The following is a 25,062-nucleotide window of genomic DNA, read 5'->3' as shown; positions in this document are numbered from 1 at the left end:
AGCATCACTACGGGATTATCATTGGTTATGTTATCTTTACTATATGCTGTGTATCTGTGCTTCTAAGATGTTTGCCAAGAAGCAAGTTCTGACTAGGGTTGAAATGCCTAGTGTCTAGAAGATAAAAATAGGAGTGGCCAAGCACATTTATTTGTGTGAATTGGTCTGAAATCAATTCAGTGAAATTAAATAAGGACAAATGCAAAGTACTGTGCTTAGGAAGGAGAAATCAAATGCACAAATACAAAATGGGGAATAACTGACTAGACAGCAGTACGGCAGAAAAGGATTTGGAGGTTAGAGTGGATCGCAGCTTAAATATGAGTCAGTGGTATGATGCTGTTGCAAAGATGGCAAATGTCATTCTGCGATGTATTCATAGGAGTGTTGTATGTTAGACTTGGGGGATAATTGTTCCACTCTATTCAGCACTGGTGAGGCTTCAGCTGCAGTACTGTGTTCAGTTTTGGGCACCACACTTTAAGGAAGTTGTGAACAAACTGGAGAGAGAGCCCCGAGGAGAGCAACAAAAATAAGAGTTTAGAAAATATGACCTATGAGGAAAGGTTGAAAGAATTGGGCATGTTTAGTCTAGAGAAGAGACTGCTCAGGGGGGAGATAAGTCTTTAAATATGCAAAAGGTGGTTATAAAAATGATTGTGATTGATTGATTTCCATGTCTACCGAGGGTAGGGCAAGAAGTAATCCATTTAGTTTGCAGCAAGGGAGATTTGGGCTAGACATTAGGGAAAACTTTCCAACTATAGGGGATGGTTAAGCCCTGGAACAGGTTACCAAGGGAGGCTATCAAATTTTCTTCACTGAAGGTTTTTAAGAACAGGTTAAACAAATACTTGCCCAGGATGGTCTAGGTATACTCAATCCTGCCTTAATGTGGGTGGACTACATGACTTCTTGAGGTCCCTTCCAGCCCTAAATTGTTCCGATGGCTAATTACCCTCCGTGTTAAAACTTTGTGTTTCATTTCCAGTCAATGTGGGACAAATAGGAAATATTACAGAATTACCATTTCTCCACATATAGCTGTGAAGCTGTTTTTCCGGAGGACAAAAGGGGTGTGTTAGCCAGTCTGGTGATATTTTCTGTTTTCCCTCAGGATCTTTAATGGGCTAGACGTTTGAAAGGTGCATTAAATCTTAGATTAGAACACTGCTGTACTGTCATGGGGCTGTTCATTTAAATGCAGTGGGCTAAGTTCCTCCCTGGTGTAACTCCATTGACTTTAATGGATTTAAAGGGGCATAGCTGGAGAATCTATGCAGTCACAGAGCCACCAACTAACCCCTTCCTTGGGGAAACTCGCCAGCCTGGGAGAAAGATTCTGTCCTTCACTAAATACTCTTGCACTGAGGTGCCAGGGCAGCAGAGCACTTAAACACATGCTTAACGTTAATGGGATCCATTCATGTTAGTGGGACTACTCACATGCTTAAAGTTAAGCATGTGCTTGAGTGCTTTGGTGCACCAGCGCCTAGTTCCACTTGCTCACACATCTAGAGGTGCCTTTTTCAGGTATGATATGAAATTAAACCCTTTTGTGGTGGCTGTTCAAATGGAAAGATGCCATGGCACTTTTTTGAAAAGGGTACAGGACAGCTCTGGGGTGAAAGGAGGCAAGATGGTCCAGGGCCCAGGCCTGGGCCCTATCCTAGGACTTGGGAGACCCAGGTTCAGTTCCCTGCTTTGCCCTCAAAAAAAGAAAACCCAACAAAAACGAGAACTTCTTGTATGACTGTGGATAGTCACTTAGCCTCTCTGGGTATACCTGCGCTGCATTGTAAACCTGGGCTTGTGGACTCTGTTTCCAAGCCCATGCTTGAGCATCTACACTGCATTGTAAACTTGGGCTTACAATTGCTGGACCTGGGGTCTCACAGAGCTTGAACCTGAGTCACAGCAAGGCTTGGGGGGGGGTCTCACCTACCCCCCTAGCAGTGCCATAGGACCCAAGTCCTGAGTGTTTGCTGACCTGAGTCAGAATGGCTGGTGTGTGGATGGAAGTGAGGCTTGGGGTCAAACCTTAGTTTAGTGTGCATTGTAAACCTACCATCTGTGCCCCACTGCCCCATTTCACAGATGGGGCAGATAATAGCAGTTCCCTACCTCACAAAGGTGTTGTGGTGATAAATGCATTGAACCTGAAACATTTTGAGATCTACTGATGAAAAAGCACTGTATAAAAAATAGGTATTATTCTTAAATTTCTGCCCTATGAAGTCAATGAGAGTTTTGTCATTGACTTGAATGGCACCAGGGTTTCACCCCAGGTGTTCTGAGCAACATTCCTTCCAGGAACAAAATAGCTTGTGTCCAAGGCTGCCTCTGAGGTATAATAATAATATAGCTGAACACATAGTGGTTGTTCTGATTGCCACCGTAGCTATTGGGTGATGAGTATTGAATTCGTTATTAGGCATTGTGCTTTGGGATTCGAGGAATATGCGAAGCTCTATAGAGAAGAAATGTTTTTGTTAAAACAATCTGATCAAGGATACAGAGTTAAAGCTTTTACACAGGCAATTTGATTCTCTGCACAGCAATTACTCTTGCTGTCAAAATGAGTTGAGAACACAAAATCCATTGTAACCTTGCAGAATTAAAGTTGCATTTAAATTGTGCTATCCTCATTTTGCAGTGCAAGTGTTCAAATACTCAATATACTGGGCTAAATGTTCAAAAGTAGCTGGTGATTTTGGTTGCCCAACATGAGAGATCTTAAAAGAGCCTGCTTTAGGTGGGGAGCTCTGTTTCAGGATGGGTGCTTCTATTTTTGAGTGCCCTCATTCACTGATTGTTTTTGAAAATATAGGGCACTGTAAGTAGCTTACGGCAAACAGATGATCTCTTTAAAAAGAGAAGAAAACATTTTATTCACTCTGGGAAATATGAGCCACTGGGGCATTTGTAGTAAATATTCCAGGGACACAAGCACCCTTCTGTGACTTAAAAGCTTGAGTTGCACTGACAGTTCTTTCAGCGGGACTAGCAAGCTAAATTGGGAGTGACCCCATCCCCTTGGAATTTTGGGAGTAATTGTGTCTGTATTTATGCTCATGTTAGCTTGGTATGCCGAAAAACCTTCCATTACAAATGTCAATGTAAGAGTTCATCCCTAATGTACTGACAGGACATGAAAGAAACACATAATTCACAAAGTGGGCTGCATATCAAAGGCTAGGAAATACTTGAAGTCAGTAGAAACTAAACATAATATCTCCGAGACATTATGCTATTAATTTGTCCTCAAGCCTTTCCCAGTACTCACTAATGAAAGATCATCAAGCCCTGATGTACTGTACCAAAAATATCTATGGGATATCTCAGGAAAATGCCACATGAAACAGCTCTGAAATGCATGAACAAGCACAGTTCTCAGTATGTAAACACAGAGGGAAGCAGAAAAAAGATCAGAACTGGTTATTTACTGTTGACCATCACCTAGTTAGTAAATTTTCAAAGTTGTCTAAGGGATTTAGAGGTCCACAAAACCTATGGTTTCACTAGGGTTTAACTGCTACCAGTTGTCACAATGTTAACCATGGTGAGCCCTGTCTGTAAAGTCCTGTTTAATATCATGTTAGCTGACACAACTCCACAAGGTCTGCCTAACTTTCTAGTGAAGACGTGTTGAAGGAGAAGGAAGAAAGGTCAAAGCATGTGTGTGGATGTAGCTGCAAGACCACCTTCATAGATAAACATGGCTGCTGCACCAAACTTGGGAGCTGAGTATGATGTACCTAGGTGTAAGATTTGCATGGAGATGTCACCCAGAACCATCGAACACTGAGGGGAGCTCCCGCATGAGTCATGAAAGACTTCTATAAGCTCAATCTTTGAAGCTAGGATGGCTTAGAAGTCACAAGGCTGACAGATATCAGGCTGTACTGGTCCAATGGAATTGCTATGGCCTTGTATCTTTTTCTAAATGAACTGATAATGAAGAAGGTGAGCAAGACACTTCACATCTATGTCTGACTCCATTTAGCAACATCCCGCACCTGTCAGGTATGAGCACACTGACTGGCATGGCCATGGCTAGATAAGACCTCATCCAGAATCATGCATAGCGTTCTCAGTCCTTCATCTTCATTACTAAGGGCATGTCTATACAGCGTGTTAAGACACACCAGAGGGGTGTGGTAAAGCACACTAACATGCTGTGCTCTAACTGCCCTGTGTAGGGCCTTGCTGGTGCCCTCGAAAAGGAACCTAGGTCATGGAGTCCAAAGTGAACTAGGTACATTTAGAACATGCCACCAGGGTCTACGCAGAGCAGAGTGCAGCACGGTAGTATGATCTCCAAACCACACCCTTCTAGTGCACTTTGCCAAGGTCATGTACACAAGTCCTGAGACTCGGTCAGTAAATGGGTCCACAAGAGCTTTCCTGGAATAGTCAGAAATCTGTGTGTCATGACTGAGAAAGGGGCTCATGCTCAAACCCATGCTACTCTGATTGCTAGCTGCGACACATGGAATAGATCAACTATTTTTATGATTTTCCAAGGAACTGTAAAGTTCTACCATTAAAAATGTTTCCTCAATACTGAAGGTTGTTATTGGGATTGAGCAATCCCAGGTTACGATAGGAAAGTGTGAAAAATGTAATGCACTTGTTGTACCCTATGAGAACAATCGTAATTAAAACACTGTTAACTGACTGGTGTCCAGATAGACTCTTGTTTGTGGTTTTACAACCTCCTTCCTGATACAATATTAAAACTGCTTTTAGGAACCTTCATTGAAGCCAAGCAGACTAGATTTTTACTACAGAAACAGACTAATTTCTATTTTCTCCAAGCATCTTTAATGACTCTTGATTTTAAAATGTTGGTCAGTTATTGCTATAAAATTGGAAGCCCACTTAATACCTGGTTTTGTTAAAAGTTCATACTCAGTGGAGAGTATTAAAAGGGTACTAAATTTTCTTCTTTTTTTATAGAAGAAATAAAAATCTACTTTGCCTATTGCTGCCTACTCACTTGATGTGGAAAAAGTGACTTTATCGTTGCCACTGAGGTGTGACCCTAACAGCATCCCACTGCACGAGGACAAGGGGATCACTGGTATCTGTTAGCTGAGGTTCAGCTGGCCCAAGCAGTTCAGTGTATCCCTACTCACTAATGTCAAAAGCTGCATGTAAAAGGTGTCAGGTAAGATATCAATGAAAAGTTAACACACTGATCATTAATATTGAGTGATGTATTTACAGAAGATAAATTCAGAATTACAAACATATTAGAAATTATTTTTCTTCCAGGCAGGGCTAAAGTTACTCCACCCTAGACAAAGGAATGTGGTTCAGCCCCCTGGAAGGCATCTCTACAGTATACTCAATGACAAAGGGGATGCCAATTACATAGAAGGTGAACAGGACTGTCAGGACAGTACAGAGAGGAGACCACCTCTCAGCATCATGGTAGGGAGAGAAGATTGCAGAAAACAGATCAATTTGCTTTTTAGCAAACTACAAGGAGGGAAGGAACCAGCATGGAACTTCCTTCACCAGGAGACTCCATGTCGCTTTCTTCACAGCTCGAATTAACTTTATTTTTGGGGGGGAGGGCAACCTTCAGAAGAATCCATTTCATTGGACTACAAAAGAGAGGGGTACTGAACCCAAGTTATCTTTCACCTAAGAAGACAAAGGATCCAAGCACTTTGTCTTTGTGGAAGATCCCGACGAGAGGGGTGGTCAACCATCTTACTGGTAGGCAGGTTGGTAAGGAAACTATCTTGGACAAAGGCTGTAGTTTGTTTTCTTAGGCTTTAGTCTCTAGAAAGCATTTTTCACTTGCGTTTGCTTGTAACCTTTTCTAACTCTCTCCCTTATACTTGAATTCACTTAAACTCCTGTGTCCTTTTGTTAATAAACTTGTTTTACCTTTAATCTAAACAAACCCGGTGCTGTGTTTGTTTTAAAGTCATTGTTAACTCCAGTTAGTGTGGCACACAGCTCGATATTATATCTTTAAAGGAATAAACAAACCTCAGTATCTCTCTGAACATCCAGGAAAGGGCTGGGCATTGCAGAGCACATGGTTTGGGGGAAATTCAAGACTGGCGGTGTTTTGGGATCATCTTGCAAGTGTAACCAGAGCATGACTGGGGGGTAACAAGCAGGCTGCTGGGATCAGAATTACTGAGTCAGAGCTGCTTAACCCGCAGATACTCCGTACAGATTTATATGGGTGCATCCAGACAAGAGATTCACAGCAGCACAGAGCCTTTTGAAGCACTTAGGGTTACAGGGCAGGCAGGGACGCAACCCCTCACTCGTCTAGATAGTATCCTAGAATGTGACACTTGTTCTCCTGCCTTTGGCTGTGGAGGGAAATTTGATTCTTGGACCAGGCTTTTATACCACAAACCAATGACATTTGCCATAACCAACAATGTATGTTCAGCTCCCTGCATTGTGGGAAAGGGTGTCTGTCAACATTATCCATTGTCCCTACATCTTTTGCATTAGCTATAGAACTTCTAGTGGCCTTTGGTTTTTTTGGTCCCTCCATTTTTTGGACACTTTGAAGTGACCTGATCAGCAGAGGGTGGGTGCTCATCACTTTCTGAAAATCAAGACCCGTTAAGGTATCTCACGGGGGGGGGCACCTATAACTGGGGGAAAAGAGAACAATTTTTCAAATTAATTTACTTAAACGATTTCCTCTGCTCTTGTATTAATTCTATTGTATGGGTGTGTGAATGTATGCTGTTAGCATACCTTTCTGTTCTTTCACGCTAGGTTATACGTATATATTAATGTAGATTTGACATTTAAAAAAACCCCCATCCATACAAAAGCTCTGAGTGCACAGGCAATAATTTGATTCACAATACCCACCCAACAGCATTAATGCATTATAAATTAACTCCACCAGCCAGCGGCCTTAAAAAATCCAACACAGGCAATAATTTACCTCAGCCAGCAGACAAGAAAAACTGATAAACTCCAGTAAAACCACTGAGACCTCCCCCCAAACATACCCAGAATATACCCTCACCCTTCCCCCAAAACCTTGTCAAACAAATGGGTGTTGCATTGTGCCTGAAAGGAATTCTGGTGGGATGTATAACTAATACTCAGTTTGTGCATATACTGACGTTATTGTGAATATTCAATAAAATATGCATTCTAAGAGAGTTAAGTCTGGGCAGATGTATACTGGAGAGGTTTGCCAGTATATCTATGGTAGTTAGGGGTATGGCTTTTTTAAGACATAGCTATACTGGCAAAAGCCCTAGTGTAGGTGCAGTGATATCGGTCATAAAAAGTACTTTTGCCGGTACAGTTTAATTTACTCACTGAACACAGTACAATCTATACCAGCAAAAAATTTTTTGCCTGTATATAACTGCATCTATACTGGTATAGTTATACTGGTACAGTTAAACAGCAAAACTTTTGTATAGACCAGGCCTTGATCACTGTTACAACTCATTCAGATTACTAAGTGCTCCAGGGCATTTGTAAGGCTGAATGAGACTTCTCAATAATTACACGTCATAGAGTAGCGTGGGCAGAATGCTGCAGTCATTAAACCCAAGCCATGCTCAGACTGTGTTTGAATCCACCCTGGGGTACTCTTGGCCTGCACTCTGCCTTAAATTGTAATCTCTTTGAGGCAGGGACTGTCTTTGTTTCGTGTTCGTACAGCACCTCACACAATTGGGTTCTGGTTTGTGTCTGGGCTCCTATCACAATACAAATTTAATAATAAAAGTGGCTCCAGCAATCACCCCTGTTAAGCTAAAGATGACATTAATAAGGAAAGTACTGTGTATTTTTAGGGATCTTATTCTTCCTTTTGTGAACCTTGAAACAGCAGTGAACATTAGCTCCTAGAGGAAAGACACCACTAGTGAAAGAAGGTCTTTGAGAGCAGGTAGAAAGTTGAGTCTCTGCTGTATTTTCTAGGGTATAACATTGTTTTTAAGGAGTTGTAGAGCTCAAATTCGTTTGAGTCCTCAAGGCCATAAGTGAGTTATGGATCTGACAAACAAAACAACTTCTGTATTCTGGTAGCAGGAAATTCCACTACATTTGGTCTCTGGCCTAGCTGCTTCACTTTTTCAGGAGCACAGTTCCTGAGACTCTGTAACGGAGTTAGCCCCAAGAAATAAGTGACGCTTGATGTGGGAGAATGTTATTGTCTTTTGTCTGCTTATTAAGAGGCTGCTATCTGACAGCTGAGAAGCACTTAAAAAAACAAAACAAAAAAGACTTTCCCTCATATCTGGCAAGAGTGAGACCACCTGGAAAGAACTGCTTGTGAAAGAAATAACAAGCTGCTGGTCAGTGCATGGCTGGGGCTTGCTGTAATGTCTCATGACAAATGGCTTACTGGGGCAGTGGCAGGTAGGGCATGGTCCAGCTGAGTACTGAAGGAGACAAGTGTGTAGGAGTTTTAGTGACTACCACTCTGCTGGAGTTAAAGGCTGTACACGGGTAGAGTCACAGTGACCGGTGCTTACCCCTTCTGGGCCAGATCCTCAACTGGTATAAATCAGCATAACTCCATTGATTTCAGAGATCCCAAAAGAGGGCTATACAAATTTCCAAGGAGACTTGATGAATCTGGGCTAGGGGTGGCTGAAATTAGAAATTCTGCATTGCCCTCCCTCCCCACATCTCCAGGCCTACATATTTTGTGTTTAAACCTCAATACTTTGAGCCAGTTTTAGCACATGTTGAAAAGTCAGTTTAAGACGCTGGGACTGTAAACCATTGTTATTTACAGCCGCCTTAAATCCCTTTACATTGCCAGAATTGTATAGATCGGAACCAAGCCATTTCATGTACTCACATTAGAATGATTGAAATGTCTCTGTTCTGTGACCATTAGCGCTGGGCATGCTTCAAACTAGAATCCTACTGATTGCTCTGATAAAAGTTGTTTGAATGGATTTTGGCAACAAGGTAATGGTGGCTCCAGATTAGGAAAGAATGCCCAGTTTGACAATCTCCAGAGTTACAGTAGCTAATGCTAACTAACAAATGTTAGCCGGTATATAAAACCTCATGCTTCGGCTCATAAATTAAGTTCAATTAAGAATTAGGATGAGACCTTTATACAGGGCAGCTTATCACAGCATTCAAGCTTCTAGATAAGTCACATGGCTTTGTCTTATGGACATGTGGTTTTGTCCCTGTTCCCTAGGGGCATGATCAAATCTATATTAAGAGCACTCATGGGTCAAATATATGCATTCAACATTGAATCATCTAGACTAACATTGTGCATTTGTGAATAGTAAGGGATTAAATTCAGTCAAATGGAACCAGAAGCCTAGCATTTGTATATTATTTATGAGAATGTTATTTTGTCATTCAACTTTCTCCACTTACAAGTTCTGGAAAGCATTTGTGTTCCTCATCTTTTTTCTCATTACTACTGTAGATAATGATGCTGAAGAGTAACAAAATATGGTAAAAATTTGGTTTCTGAGGTTAAAAACACAGAGTAGGAAATGGAGAAGTTGCCAGTGTCAGCAACTTATTTCATGCTGTAGCTTATTTTACACCACAAAAGGACTGGTTTGGGAGACTGGAGGAACTTTGTGAACTAGACTGTGTATTTTACAGACTAAACTGAATCCTGCTTTAAATTATTGGCCTAAACCAACCTAAGGCACAGTATGCAAGCTTTGATCCACTATATCTCAACCTTTTGTTACTTCTTCCTGTGTTCCTAGAGAATTTGGATCCATTACTATCCTTTAATCTTTCTAACCTTCACTCACTGTGAAGCTGTGTTAACCCTGACCCTCATTCTAATTTGACTGCATGTTACTTGCATTAACTTTTCCCCCACTAACTTTTTCTGTGTGCGTTATTTTGCTTGCTAGCCTTTACTGACAGTATTTTAAGAGATTATCCTCCTACGTGCTTTTTAGTCATCCTTATTCTTTAGCTGAAAGCAGGCATTTCCTAGCAAATACCTGTTTTTACTATAAATACTTAAAATTATGGACTTGAAAACTGATTTTCATTTATATTCTGCAATATTAATTCCATTTCCATGAACATTCCTGGCAATAAATCAATGTTAGAACATTCTGAAGCCTTACCCAAAAAGAGTGTCAAAGGTTAACATTATTTTGTTCAAAAATATGAATATTTGCAGAAAATAGTTAGCAGTATTATACCAGCTGAACTTCTTAGTGTAACCACAGTTTGCTTATTCTCTGTCTTCTCTTGAAAAGTGACTTTGAGCATAGATATGGAAGTCAAGAGATTTCATCTAGGGTGAAATCAGTCAGGGGCAGAACTCCCATTAACTTCAGTAGGACCAGATCACCCATTGTTTCTAATACCTGCTCTAACTCAGTGTCTGACCTTGAACAAGTCACTTAACTTCTGTGTAACTCCATTTTTCTACCTGCAAAATGGGAATAGTAATGTTCACCATCCTGCCCTCACAGTGGTCTTGACACATTCCATCAATTAATGTTTGCAAAGCCCTCTGAGATAATCTGAGGAATAGTGCTGTATGTAGTGATAAACAGAGCTGGTCAAAAGAAAATCGCCAACATTTTTTTAAAATGTCCCAATTTTTTTGAAATTCAACATTTTGAAATTTGGAAAATGTCAACCAGCTCTGGTGCTAAATAGTCACAGACTTAAGACCACAAAGGAGCATTAGGTCATCTAATTGTCCAAATAACTCCACCCAAGACATTTTGGGCCTCTCAGGACAGGTCTTACTATACTAGTCATCATTTTTCAGGACCATTCGATGAGATTTGTAGGGATACTCCCACTCAGCCAAATGTAGTTTGCTTTCTAGTACATACTGCTGAAGGCTTATAAGACCTTAGTGTGGCTAGTTACAGATGAACAAGCATCTCTCCACTAGAGGTTCCTGATTAAGCTTGTGGCAAATCTGTCTTCTGCCAAAGATGGTTGATGTGATATAGCACATTGTCAATAGAAGAATGAAATCTAAAGCAGAACATTTGCCTCCATACATCTTGCTCCCAACTCATGATGTTCACATGCAGATGCACAGACTTTAAGGCCAGAAAGGACCATCATGATCATCTAGTCTGACCTCCTGCACCCATTGCAAGCTACAGAACCTCACCCACCCACTTCTGTAATAATCAAAACCTCTGGTTGAATTACTGAAGTCCTCAAATTATGATTTAAAGACTTCAAGTTACAGAGAATCCACCAATTACACTAGTTTAAACCAGCAAGTGACCCATGCTACAGAGAAAGGTGAACACCTTCTCCCCCCAGGTCTCTATCAATCTGACCCTTCCCAACCCCAAATATGGTGCCCAGTTAGACCTGAGCATGGGGACAAGACAATGGCTGACTATAGTTTTCTCCCATTACCATCATCCGTAGCCTAAGTGAGGTAATTTCCATTGAGAGAGAGACTTACCCTCATTGAAAGCAAAGTATGTCCTCAAAAATCTACAGCCATCTATCATGGTAATCAAATCAATTCTTCCACAATGAAAGTAGAGGGAATAGATTGCCTAATAATTTTGCTCCTTCTCCGAAGAGACCTTTATCTCCTCTGATCTGCAAAGGAGATTTCAACTTGGATATTCTTCTCTTCAACAGATTTCCTGTTGACATCAGTAGGAGATTATTAATATAGTGAGAGAAGAATATTGAATTCAAGATCTGGTGTGGGAATCCTGGAGAAGTGTGTCCAAAGGGATTCTGTGATCGCCTTTTGAAAGGGTCTTTTGCTAGGGAGAAGAAATGAAAAATTGCAATGATTTGTGTGGTTTTTTGTTCATTTTAAGACTTTTTATTTATTTTTTAAAAAACACAATAGAAAATAGAGGCCCAAAACTAAACCTTGGAGTCAAACGGTCTTTAGAAATTCGAGCATAATCCAATAATTGATCAGAATTCTGCAGCTACCACCCCGCCCCCAAGTCTCTGTAATTGGCAACACCAACACCCTAGATCTAAGCACCTTGGAATATTGGAGTGGTTCAATCTGTGTTTGGATTTTGCAGCTGAGGCTCATTTGTCATGCAAAATAATGTTTGCAAACATTTCACAAGAGAGGCTGGGTTTCGAGGATTCAGAAGGTGCAAAACCAAAGTTTTTCCTGTGTCAAGTCCCTCCACTCAGAGCATTGGCAGCAAGAGCAATTTTATCCAATTTAGAGCCGTGGCCAAATGCACTTTTCCCAATTAGTTTGCACTTTAGCTTTTACTCCATTTCCTTTATAGTGCCACTGAGCTGTCAAATGTGAACTGAAAAATGAATGGGCAAGGATTTCTCTTAAAAACAACAAAGAAGAAATGGTTAAAGTCTGGAATACTAAATAGGCTTCGGAAAAAGAAAGCAAATAGCAGCAATGACTGGGAAGCACTTCAAAGAATCTCAGTGTATGGCTATCCAGAGGCACGGCTGTTTAGAAGGGCAACAGTTTTCTTTGGCTCACAGTTAGGTTTACAAGAGAGCCTGTGCCTGTCTGGCATGGCTCACTGGTTTATAAGCGAGCACCCACAAACGTACTGTAGCATAGCCATCTGCTGAACATCATGGAGGGCTGAAGACTCATGAAAGCAGCAGCCAGAATGACGAGGAAACATAAAGAGGTAGCAAAGTCCATGTAACTAACTGGTCACTGCAAGTCTCTGTGCTCGAGTCACAGAGGAGTGGGTCAGTTACAGCCCCAAGCTACAAAGCCTGACTTTACAGGCTAAAGAGACTCAAGCTTTTAGCTCTGAGGGTCCCCAGTATGTCAAGCAAGATGGCTGCCAACATACTCACCTGGCATTATCCCCCTTCCCTAAGTGCAGAAGTCCCTCCCTGTGGGCACTGCACAGCCGAGGCTCCATGAGCGTGGGAGGGCGCTTATTGTTTCTAATCCTCCTGGCCAGCTTTCCACTGGAAATCCCATCAAGAGGTAGTGCAGCTCAAAGCAACATTTAGATCCTGTTCCATGGCTCCTGCCTTGACTCAGGCTGGGTAGGGGAGAGTACTGCTGCACAGCAGTCCTCCCACAAATGGCATCTTGAGTCCTGGTTGAGCTGAGCTGCTGGTGAAGCAGGGGAGCAACATGGAGGGGCTGATTCTCCATGTGGATGTCCCCGTACCTACAATTTCACCATGCATTTTCAGCCATGTTTCAAAATTAGAAGGCTGGAGCCCTTTTTCCCTCCATATGGCCAGCACATCTGCTTACCCAGGACCTGATGCACTGGAAATTCCACATACAGTTTGCCCCTCGACAGGTTGCCTGTGGAATGAGCTAACAGGGCCCATGCCCATATCAAAACAGTGATTAAGACCGGATCTTCCCACCTCAGCACAATGAAATGGCACATGGGAACCCATTTCAATATTACTTTTAAAAGAATAGCCTGAAGAGTTTTGAAGTTCAAAAATACAATATTTGCTTTGTGACTATATGAGCTTGCTGTGAAATATGGTGTAATCTTTGCATTCCCAGGAGTTTTTTTCAGCACTGAAGAACACTTGAGACTGCTTAACAGTTGGCCAGCCCTTCCCTTATAAGGCTTTTTAACTCCAGCACAAGGGAATGACAACCACTCCAAGTGTCAGCCTGCTGGGAACAATTGACAGCAACCATTTACTCTGTTCTGGGGGCCAGGGTTGTGCTATCTGTCTTGAACTGTTACCCTTTTAGTCCCAGTCATGATAACTAGTGCAAAAATGCGATTGGGGGGGTGGGGGGGGCAGAGAAAAGCACCATAGCTGGAATTATGTTTCCCTTTTTGCTTCAATGCACAGACCGATTTTTGTGTATTGCAGTAACTTCCATTAGGCGAGATTCTCACAGACAGAAATCTTCTGTAGAAATGTGTTCCGAAACAGTACTGCACGTAATCTTGTGCCTTCAAAGTACATGAACGGTTGAACCCAGCAAAACTAAGACAATTCTGAATTGAAGTCCCTGCTGTGCCTTTAATTCATTTCACTGCGTGTAGGCATTACAGGGGTCTTAGCATACACAGCGGGAATGGTAGTGACTGCTATCTGTTGAGGTTGTGCCACACTTCACACGTCACATTTTGTTTGGTAACTCATTGTCACGGTTCTAATATCTCAGGAGACTGGAGTGAGGGTTTGGAATTTGTTAGGAGGGGAGAGCAGAGGTGAAAGATGATTTTTACTGCCCCCAAGAAAATCGGGCTAAATTTGGCTGAGTTCTAAGCTATGGAGGATGACCCTGTCCAGGTGCACAGTAGAATTGTCAGAGCTCTTTAAAGTTTGAGGCAGTGTTCCAGTTGAACAGTACATGCTCTCAGGCTCTGCTGACTCTTGTGTAGCATTCCAGAGTGGCTACATGGAGAAGATCCAGGCGGGACGCAGGCAAAATTATTCTTCATCCTCTGCTGTGGAAGAGCCAGGAAGAGAATCCAAATCTCCTGGGTCCCAGTCAAGTGTCAAAGGCCATCTTTTCTATTCCTCCATCTGCTTCCCTCCTTCCACCACACGCTTTCCATCTTCTTCAGTGAATGAAGCTGGGGGCCTGCAGACAACAGCCTTGTTCACTGCATGACTCAACTCATTCCCTAAGCATTGTCTATCCTCTGCAGGGAATGAGGCGGGGGTCCTGTGGAAAAATAACGTGAGATCATGTACTTAAAGACTGCGTCATAACGTGTAGTATGCACAAGGAGACTGAATTAAGGTTGTATGGGCAATTTCAATTCTGGCATTTTCTAACCTTTGAGTGCTTGGCTTTGCAACATTGATAGCTTTTTTTAATGTAGGTTTTTGTACGACCTCCTTGGGATTATTCATGTAAAATTCTGCACAGGCATCTCCAGGATTGAGGCCATGGTTTGTAATGTACTTTGGGATGAAAGTCGCTTGAAACATTACATTATTTATTATGAGCCATTGACATAAGCCACAATGAATTACTCCTAACTGAAATCCCCCAGGTTAGAGATGCCCACAAATTTCTGATCCTTACCTGAAGTTTCCCATAACTGGGATTCCCTTTTGTCTCATCTCTGTCACAAACCTAATAAGTTTTATTGACATTCTCCCATGGATGGATTTTTTTTTTCCATCTCACTTTTACAGACTTTCTCGAGTCCTTTAACTTTTCTAAAAGACCTAATAAAGATGGAGCTCTGTGTGATTGCTGGCATAGGTACTGGAACTAGGGGTGTTGCTGCACCCCCTGGCTTGAAGCGGTTTCCATCATATACAAGGTTTACAGTGGGGCTCTCCGCACCCCCCACTATACAGATTGTTTCAGCACCTCTGGTTGCTGGCTTTCCAGGGGTTTTCACCTACAGTGGCTGATCACTTGCAATGACCCTGTCTTCTGCCTTGTGATGGAGAATGTTTAAATTGCTTGTCACGTAATACAGTCAAAAGCGAAGAATCCCATTTAGGCTTGCTGTAAAATCTTTTTGATCTGTTCTTTTAAAATGTGTCTATAGCAATGTGTTATGATTTCCCCACAACATTATTTTATTTTCATTGTTTCAGTGGAAACTGGACCTCCGTTCCAAACAGAACTCTTTTTTTTTTCCTGTCATTTTTACATTACTCATTCATTTTTCTCAGCGTGTTCTTTGTCTCTCTTGAAAGTAACAAGAAAGGTCTTTTTGTTTGTCTTTTCTCTCTGCCATCAGCACAAGGTAGTCAGTCCAAGAGAGCTTCAGCCATAGTTTGTTTCTGTGATGGTCATTTTCCATGGCATTTGTGAAGGTCATATGCATAGTGATTACAAGAATTATTTCCATTACAAACCTTAACAGCTGGTGCACCCTTCTCATAGTGTGAGGTAGGCATCCCAAAGGATTAGCCAGAAGTTCTAAAAGATATATTTGGGATCTGCTACAAAGAATGTAATAGACAAAATAAAAAAATAAAGCTGTTAAAAAGTAATTCTTGGCACTGTTACCTTGTGGAACTCACTGCCATAAGATATCAGAGGCTGAGAGTGTATTAGGATTCAATAAAGGACTGGACAAGTATTTTGATAACAAGAGTATTCAGAGCTAGTGTAATAAGGATTGAAAAACAGGAAATTTGGAAGGGGTATAATCAGTTATTAAGGAGGCACTGGCCACAACTCCCTGGTTAAAGCTAAGTCCAGTTTGCACTTAAAGCACGGATTCAATTCAGCCTTTTTGTTTGGTATGAAAAATGCATCATATCCTCCCCAAACTCACAGCACGTACTCTGAGTACAGAGTTAATTATTGGAGAAGTTACAAGTAATTGTGTTAATTATTTTATAAATTAAAATAATTAAAAATTAAGCCCTTTGAGAAATTTTGTATCTGTTAGTCTTTCCTTTGTCCCAAATGATCTTCAAAATGGCTCCTCAAATTTTGCATATAATTAAAATCAAGTGAAATCTTGTGCCTAGGTTATGTATGAAGAAATTGACTTGTAATCAAGCTAAGTTATTAATTGTTGTACCTAATTGTTATGATTATATAGGCTACAGACAGGCTCAGGTAACTCATAAACAGGGTCATTGAACCATCAGAAGTAATTCAACCAATCACCACCCTTCCTCAACAGCTAAGTTAGAGATAGTCCAGCCCTGAAGCGTTAAAGGTTAAATGAACAAAACAAAGAGTGGGAGGGGAACCAGAGAAGTTGGAATGACTTGCCCCAGGTGTCCCACAGCAGGTCAGTGATAGAGGTGTGATTAGGACCCACATATGAGTCCCTGCCTGTTGCCTCCTCCACTGGACCTGATTGTCTAGTTTTATTTAGCTCTGTTTTTTTTTCTAAGTGCTCCTCTCTTTATATAATTAAATATATATAATGGAGCTACTATTAATTTGGAAGGCACATAAGAATATGAATTAGATTAGTTGTTAGTGCAATGGATTCTTCTGCACTGCGCATGGAGTAGATTGGAAGTTTTATTATATGCATGTACTATCTTCCATGTGCATAATTTAAACCCTAATGCCAAATGTTTTCAAGTTGTGAGAAGTAGATGTGTTTAACATTCAGTTTTACAATCTCAGGCTCCAGTCTTTCAAGGAGTTCCGCCCATGCAGAGTCCATTCCCATGTGGACTTCATTGGAGCCCTGTCATGGGGCTAGGGGTGCACCTATATGGTGTAGCTTGCAGAATGGGGGCCTAAGATTTTAGTAACGCAGGAACTGATAAATATGATGGCAGTCTTGTTAAAAAAAAGCAGCTCATACATTCAGGTGACCACACTTCCATCACTTGCCATGTAGGATATTGTCATCACTGGTTTGTATAGTAGATTTATGCATCTCAGGGTTAAGTGGGCTGTTAGTGTCCTGGCAAACCTAGAAGACAACACTGGATGGCAGCCTGGGCATTGGCATCATTGAACACTTTCTCTTCTGTCAAATCCTGACAGCAAGCATCTTATCAGTGCTTGAGAAGCATTTATTCATGTTTTTTTTACATTATTGGAACACAGTCTAACATATGGAGAAAATTAAATTACCCAAATAGATCTGACGCAGACAACTAGATGCACATTCTTCTGGTGGTTGGTTGAAGGAAAAGAGAGAGAGAGAGAAAAGAAAAGGCACTAGCCCAAGTCTGCGGATCTGGGCTTGCTGCTGCCGACTGCTGCTTGCTGTGTAGACATGCCCCATAAAACCTGTAGCTTAGAGAATTTCAGACACCATCTTCTATAAGTTTAAATGGAAAATATGCATCTAAGTCCCTTAGACTGCTTTCAAAATCTCAACCTGCATGTCCAATCACTGCTTGAATGTTGCATGGCCAATATCCATAATGAGCTGCTCATAAATAAATCACAGACCAGGTATTATTTGCAGAAATTCGGTAAATTATTCTGAATTGAGTCATAGACTTTAAGGGACATGGTCATCTCGTCTGACCTCCTGCAGGCCACAAAACTTTACTCACCCAATTATATGATAGACCCATAACCTCTGGCTGAGTTACTGAAATCATAAAATCTTGATTTAAAGACTTCAAGTTACAGCAAATCCATCATTTGCTGTAGTTTGAACCAGCAAGTGACCCCAGGCCCCATGCTGTAGAGGAAGGTGGAAAAAACCCTACAGTCTCTGCCAATCTGACCTGGGGAAAATTAAATATGGTGATCAGACCCTGAGCATGTTGACAAGACCCATCAGCCAGATACCTGGGAAAGAATGCATTGTAGTGACTAAGAGCCTTCCTCATCTAGAAATTTAGAAAATGATGATGTTCACACACAATTTGTCAACACAAAAAGGGGCAGAATTCATCCAATACATTATTTCATATAAATTCTTCACCCAGCTTGTGTGATCATTACTTTATTCATTCCCAACATAGGTTTCATCCCAGTAAATCCTGCCTTCTAGGATCAATGAACACCGCCTCTCTGAGGGAGCTCTTATCAGAAGGGACATTTGTGTATCTAAGAGCATGATAGAAAGGGGATGTTCATAATTAAGATGGGCACCAGAGATATCAGGTTAATGACAACCTTGTCTTGGGGCGGGAGGTTTGTATGTGATATGCAACAGAATAGGATACAAAACACCCTGGTTAGCTTTGCAATGTATAATTAATAGCATTAGAGAATAAATTAATGCTATTAAAATCAGACTGATAGGAAATCATTTGAACTCTAATCTTCTCCAGCAAGTTGGTTTATGATTTTGCTCACTAGCTATCTCTCCCATCCCTAATGCTTCTCTTGAAAAGCATTTGAGGAAATGTTACATACTTATCACTCAGCTCTTCTGGTTAAGAGCCCTTTGGGGATGCCATGCCTATAAAAGGGCCGTTAGAATGTGCTTATGTGCTTCCAGCTAAACACTGAAAGTGGTGCCGTGAAGCAGCAACAATGCTCTTAGCAGTGCTTGGAAGATCTCATTTGTGTACATGTAGTGTGATGTCCTTGCCTAATACGTGCTGCTGTGTGTTGCATTGTGTCAATCTGAACAGACTTCTGGAGACATGTGTCATCCGTCTGAAGCTCGGAAAGATTTGTCCCCAGATAACTACTAGGTTGGACCAACCAATTTGGATGAAATAAGAACTGACTCAAAACTCAAACAAAACTTTCTCTGGAGTTCCAAAAAGTAACTTATTTTCTGATTAGTTCTCATATTTATGGTCTCTTCACTTCCTAGCTTCCTTCCATGATTAGAAATGGAGACACCAAAATACCATGAGAGAGTCTGTTCATGTGAAATTTCCAGGTCTTCTAGGTGAAACACCAAAGACATTTGGATAGTAATAATACCTGGCTCTTATGTAGCACTTTTTTCATCAGTAGGTCTTAATGCGCTTCACATCCATAGTGTGGGAGCTTAGCTAAACAGAACTTTTTGAGGGTTGTCTCTATTGATTGGTGGATTATTTGACTCCTTTCCTGAAATAATTCCAAAACTCTGAAGAGCCACGTACATACAGTGTGGGCCTGATTGTGATCTGCCTTAAATCTGTAATGTAAATCCACTTACATGGATGGAGTTACTCCTGATTTACATTGGGGTGAGATCAAAATCAGTCCCTGTTTGATTGTTGATAAAGCTGACTGCAAATTATAGCCTATAAGGTGTATGGGGAGCTTATGAAGCCTTTCTCAGTGCTGTTCTTTGTAGAGGAAGAAGGCATTCTCTCTGATGTTGCATTTCAAGTTAGATCAATTACTTAATCTTGGCAGAAAACATGAAAGCACTGGAAGCTCTTGAAGTAAATGGGTTTCTTTCCCCTCTGTTTGCTTTAGATAGGATATGTGCTGTTGCAAATAAGGCTGAACGCTGCATTCCTTCTTAAAGTCCCTCTTACCTTCTATGGGAGTTTTAACTGACCAAGGGCTGTGGGATTTGGACCAACAAGGCCACTTCTAGGTCTTAAAGTGCTTTGCAAAGGAGGTAAGTATCATTATCTCTCTTTCACAGCTGGGGAAACAGAATCATGGAGACATGAAGTGACTTGTTCTAGGCTAAAGCCAGAGCCAGGAATAGAACCCGGTCTCCAGGATCTGACGCTGGTGCCCTTTTTTCCAGCCCACAATGGTGTCCCTATGGGTTTGTCTACACTGCAATTAAGCACCCATGGTTGACCCATGTCAGCTGACTCAGGATCGTGGTGCTTGGGCTGTGAGGCTATAAAATTGCAATATAGATGTTCAGCTCCCCTCTGGGACAAGCCGACTCCATCCCCCCATTCACAAGATCTGAGAGCCCAGATCCAAGCCTGAACATCTACACCGCAGTTTTATAGCTCTGCAGCCCAACCCCCAAGAGCCCGAGTCTGCTGACACGGGCCAGCAGCGGGTGTTTAATTGCAGTGTAGATGTATCTTGAGTCAATAAGCAGGGTCTCTTACACTTCTTCATTGGCTTTCGCCAGTTTGGCCACAGGCGGCGGCTTCTGCTACCATTTCAGCTGCTGAATAAAATCCGATCTACGAACAAGCATCTTAATAATAAAGAGTTTCATGGATTTCAAGAGATAATCACTTAAGCTGATCCAGTTGAAAAACGTAATTATTTAGACACTCGTAAATCCAAACATGCTAATAGATATAGGAGAAACAATGCGATTTATTATACACTGAGGAAGAGAGTATCTGGAAATGGCACAAGAAGAGAAAACTAGTACTGTTATAAAAGGCTTTTCTGTTAGGCATTCAGGTAGGTTCAGTGCTGCTTCTGCTGTGGAAGGGGGTGTAAATTCCATCAGCCTCTGCAAAACCTGAGTTTAATTTTTTTTTTTAAACTTGAAGTAAATTTCTAGCTCTTTCCTTTGTTCCTAAACCAACAAAAACCAGTCACTAGGGATGAAAGCTTGTTACTGGGATTCTTCCTAAAGATCATGGGGTTGTTTGTCATGCACAAAAGAGTCTATACGGCCACCTTTTGGGACCCATGTCACTCAAGGCCACAGCTCTGTCAGTTCTGGTTGGGTGGGAGGCTGCAAACAAAGTCACAGCTACAGGAGTTAGTGCTAAGATTGATGCTAGCTATTAGGTAGCTGTCTAGAAAGTACAGTATGATCTACTGGACTACTCATGGGACTGCAAACATTTGTACAGCACCTAGCACAATGGGGTCCTGGTCTGTGACTGGGGCTCCTGGGTGCTACAGCAATACAAATAATAAATAACAATTAATGTAGTTATTTTGCAGTGCCTAAAAACATGCCAGCCTCCTCCTGGTAATAAGGAGATAGGAGGCCTGCCCCTATGAGCTTCCAAACTGACTTCAGACACCAAGATGGAGGGGAAAGCCAAACAGTGAGTGGTGGGGTTTTGTGTGTGTGTGAGAGAGATCAATGAGTTGCTGTAGGAAAGATTCCCTAATGCTAGCGCTTCAATGAAGGACTGAAGAAGGATCTGATCTCAGCTTAACCACTGACTTCCTGTGTAATCTTGGGCAAGTCATGTAACCGCCCTGTGCCTCCGTTCCCCTTCTGTGTATAAAGTTGTGCGGGAGGCTTTGTGAATGGAAAGCATTGCATAAGTGTTAAGCAGTAGTAGTAATTTTATGTCACTGTGACTAGGACTAGGAGAGAATATGCTGAGTCTGCACATTTCTCTCCCATCTTCAAGTCTCAAACTCTTTTAGGACATCTCAGAAGCCAAGGCGTGCTCCTACAATAGGTCATTCTCAGGGTGACAGTATGAATCAGACTGTCAGAAGTGCACAGGAGAAGAATTTGGGGTTCACCATGCTATCCTTTCTGCTGCTTGCCTGGGCTGTGCAGATCTCCTATTGTTCAATGGCTTTTCTACTGTGAACTCTCCATTACTGAAGAAAAAAACCAAGCAAATGCCATTGACCCTAATATGTAGAACTTGTTAATAAAACGTGGCTTATGTAATCACACGCCTGGCATCTTGGGACGGTCCAACACCAAAGCCCTGAGCCTTGGCTTTTGTCACACAATGCTGTCTATGCTTCAACTAGGCATTGATAGTAAAAGCTATGGTGATGGCAAACCCTATAGTTACTGAAACGCTCTTATCCTGATACTGTTTAAAATGAGAAAAGATGGTCTTGTGGCTGAGGCACTAGATTGGGAGTCAGAAGATGTGAGCTCAATGCTCAGCTCTGCCCCTGCCCTGCTGTGCAACATTGGGCATATCACCTAATCCTTCTATGCGTAATTTCTCCTCTCCCGCCCTTTGTGTCTCTTGTCTATTTGGGGTAGGATTTTCAGAAGTGCTCTGCGTTGGCAAAACTCCATACTCATTAAAGTAAAGCTGCCACTGAGAGCAAAGCTGAGGACAAAGCTGAGTTCTTTGAAAATCCCACCCTTAGACTGGAAGCTTTTCAGGCTAGGGTGTCTCTGATTTTGGGTTTGTATAGCCACTAGCACAATGGGTCCCTGATCTCAGATGGGGCCTCTAAGCGTTACTGTTATACCAATAATAAGGCTATATCATCTTCTCCACTTGAAGTGCAAAGGAGATGCCAGGAGAGGAATCCCACCCCATTGATCCCAAAGCCTGTAGTGAGAAGACAGCAGAGCCAAAGTACAGCAGTATATACCCCACTTCCCTCCAACTCGCAGAAACACCTTTCATTTGAGCACCTGGCAGTTAGGTAACTATGGGTTCAGGGGATGGTAAGATCAGCTGCAAGGAGAGCCATAGCCAGGAGGTACCTGCTCTGTGCTACATCATGGGAGTTAGTGCTGACCTTCTGGATGCAACCTAATGCAGTGCTCCCTTGACTGCATCTGCAGAGTGACGGAGACACTAATAGATTTTGGATATATGCCAACTACCCATACCTTATTCACCTCCATAGGGTGCTAACTCTGAAGCCACACTTGGGTGTCTAATTTTCAGAGGTGTTGCAGCTCCAGTTATCTTCAGTGGGAGTTGCAGGTACTCGGCAACTGTGAAAATCAGGAGCTTTAAATGTGATACTAAACGGGGAGGAGTGGTAGATACGCTGGAGGGGAGGGATAGGATACAGAAGGACCTAGACAAATTGGAGGATTGGGCCAAAAGGAATCTGATGAGGTTCAATAAGGATAAGTGCAGGGTCCTGCACTTAGGACGGAAGAACCCAATGCACAGCTACAGACTAGGGACCGAATGGCTAGGCAGCAGTTCTGCGGAAAAGGACCTAGGGGTGACAGTGGACGAGAAGCTGGATATGAGTCAGCAGTGTGCCCTTGTTGCCAAGAAGGCCAATGGCATTTTGGGATGTATAAGTAGGGGCATAGCGAGCAGATCGAGGGACGTGATCGTTCCCCTCTATTCGACATTGGTGAGGCCTCATCTGGAATACTGTGTCCAGTTTTGGGCCCCACACTTCAAGAAGGATGTGGATAAATTGGAGAGAGTCCAGCAAAGGGCAACAAAAATGATTAGGGGACTGGAACACATGAGTTATGAGGAGAGGCTGAGGGAGCTGGGATTGTTTAGCCTGCAGAAGAGAAGAATGAGGGGGGATTTGATAGCTGCTTTCAACTACCTGAAAGGGGGTTCCAAAGAGGATGGCTCTAGACTGTTCTCAATGGTAGCAGATGACAGAACGAGGAGTAATGGTCTCAAGTTGCAGTGGGGGAGGTTTAGATTGGATATTAGGAAAAACTTTTTCACTATGAGGGTGGTGAAACACTGGAATGCGTTACCTAGGGAGGTGGTAGAATCTCCTTCCTTAGAGGTTTTTAAGGTCAGGCTTGACAAAGCCCTGGCTGGGATGATTTAACTGGGAATTGGTCCTGCTTCGAGCAGGGGGTTGGACTAGATGACCTTCTGGGGTCCCTTCCAACCCTGATATTCTATGATTCTATGTTGCAGCATAACTGTTTCATGGCTGATGCTGTTACCTGAGGGGTGGGGTGAGAGAGAAGAATCAGAATTACTTACCTAGAGTAAGCTCCCTTTTCCCCAGCTTCTTTTTTTCCAAAATTGCCCCCTGCTTGTTAGAGATCTCCACAAGGAATAAAAGGACCGTCGTAGTGTGTGTTGGGAGGAAGGGATGGGATCCAAAATAGAATTGTGGGCCTGGATCCATGTTGGAAGGAGGTTGTCCTGGAGTAAGTCTGAAAAGCGTGTGAGCTATGAGAAAGCCTGGCTCAGAGCTCTAAATGATCAGAGGAAACTCTCATTTCTAGCTTGTTATTTTAATACAGAAACAGAGTCTGGCAAGAGAGAGAAATAGCAAATTAATCACACCTCAGAATTTCAATTTGGATGAAATTAATGTCCCAAAAGGCCGTAGTGTGAACTGGGGATGCTAGAACAGCCTTAGCATTACATTGTTCAGCACGCTGGCATGTGGTAATTGTAAAAGCCAGAAGCATCTTCTTTTAAACAATCAGAACTGAAATGAAGAGAGACACAAAGCCTAGTTCCCTTCCATTGCTTTCTTTGTTTCCTTGACAGCCATTGTCAGGAGCCCACCCAGAAGTTGTCACCGCAAAAATATTTATGATGATTGCAAACATCAGTCATGACCTCTGGTGTGTGTATTTTGATGTAGTCTCCAGGCAAAGGTTTGCTCTGTCCAACTGGTACAATCCCACTGAAGTCCATGGGTTTGTGCTGCTTTGGTTTGACTGAGAGGAGAAATTGTCCCTCAACGCGTAGGATGGTGCTGCAGTGTGTAACACACCAACTGGAATGACACTGTTTGTTAAAAGACAAGGAGGACTCGTGGCACCTTAGAGACTAACCAATTTATTTGAGCATAAGCTTTCGTGAGCTACAGCTCACTTCATCGGATGTATTCTGTGGAAAATACAGTGAGGAGATTTATATACACGCAGAACATGAAACAATGGGTGTGACCATACACACTGTAAGGCGAGTGATCACTTAAGGTGAGCTATTACCAGCAGGAGAGCAGGGGGGTGGGGGACGGGAAGAAAACCTTTTGTAGTGATAATCAAGGTGGGCCATTTCCAGCACTTAACAGGAATGTCCGAGGAGCAGTAGGGGGTGGAAGGGGGGGAATAAACATGGGGAAATAGTTTTACTTTGTGTAATGACCCATCCACTCCCATTTTTTCATGTTCTGTGTGTATATAAATCTCCTCACTGTATTTTCCACTGAATGCATCTGATGAAGTGAGCTGTAGCTCACGAAAGCTTATGCTCAAATAAATTGGTTAGTCTCTAAGGTGCCACAAG

General features: G+C 42.2%; 1 protein-coding gene across 5 annotated transcripts in view; it reads left to right on the top strand.

The window, feature by feature from the left end:
• Positions 1–25,062, top strand: part of PALM2AKAP2 (PALM2 and AKAP2 fusion) — a 503,398-nt gene that overhangs the window by 83,620 nt on the left and 394,716 nt on the right. For all 5 annotated transcript variants that reach the window (XM_073345681.1, XM_073345680.1, XM_073345678.1 and 2 more), the window contains one exon: positions 4,963–5,173. In XM_073345681.1, coding sequence (XP_073201782.1) covers positions 5,144–5,173 — 30 coding nt within the window. In that variant the 5' untranslated portion in view covers positions 4,963–5,143. The remainder of the gene's footprint in view (positions 1–4,962; positions 5,174–25,062) is intronic.

The sequence above is a fragment of the Lepidochelys kempii genome, chromosome 5 (assembly GCF_965140265.1).
Source record: "Lepidochelys kempii isolate rLepKem1 chromosome 5, rLepKem1.hap2, whole genome shotgun sequence".
NCBI lineage: Eukaryota > Metazoa > Chordata > Testudines > Cheloniidae > Lepidochelys > Lepidochelys kempii.
The sequence above is the reverse complement of the archived record's forward strand: the minus strand, read 5'-3'. Positions and strand labels throughout refer to the sequence as shown.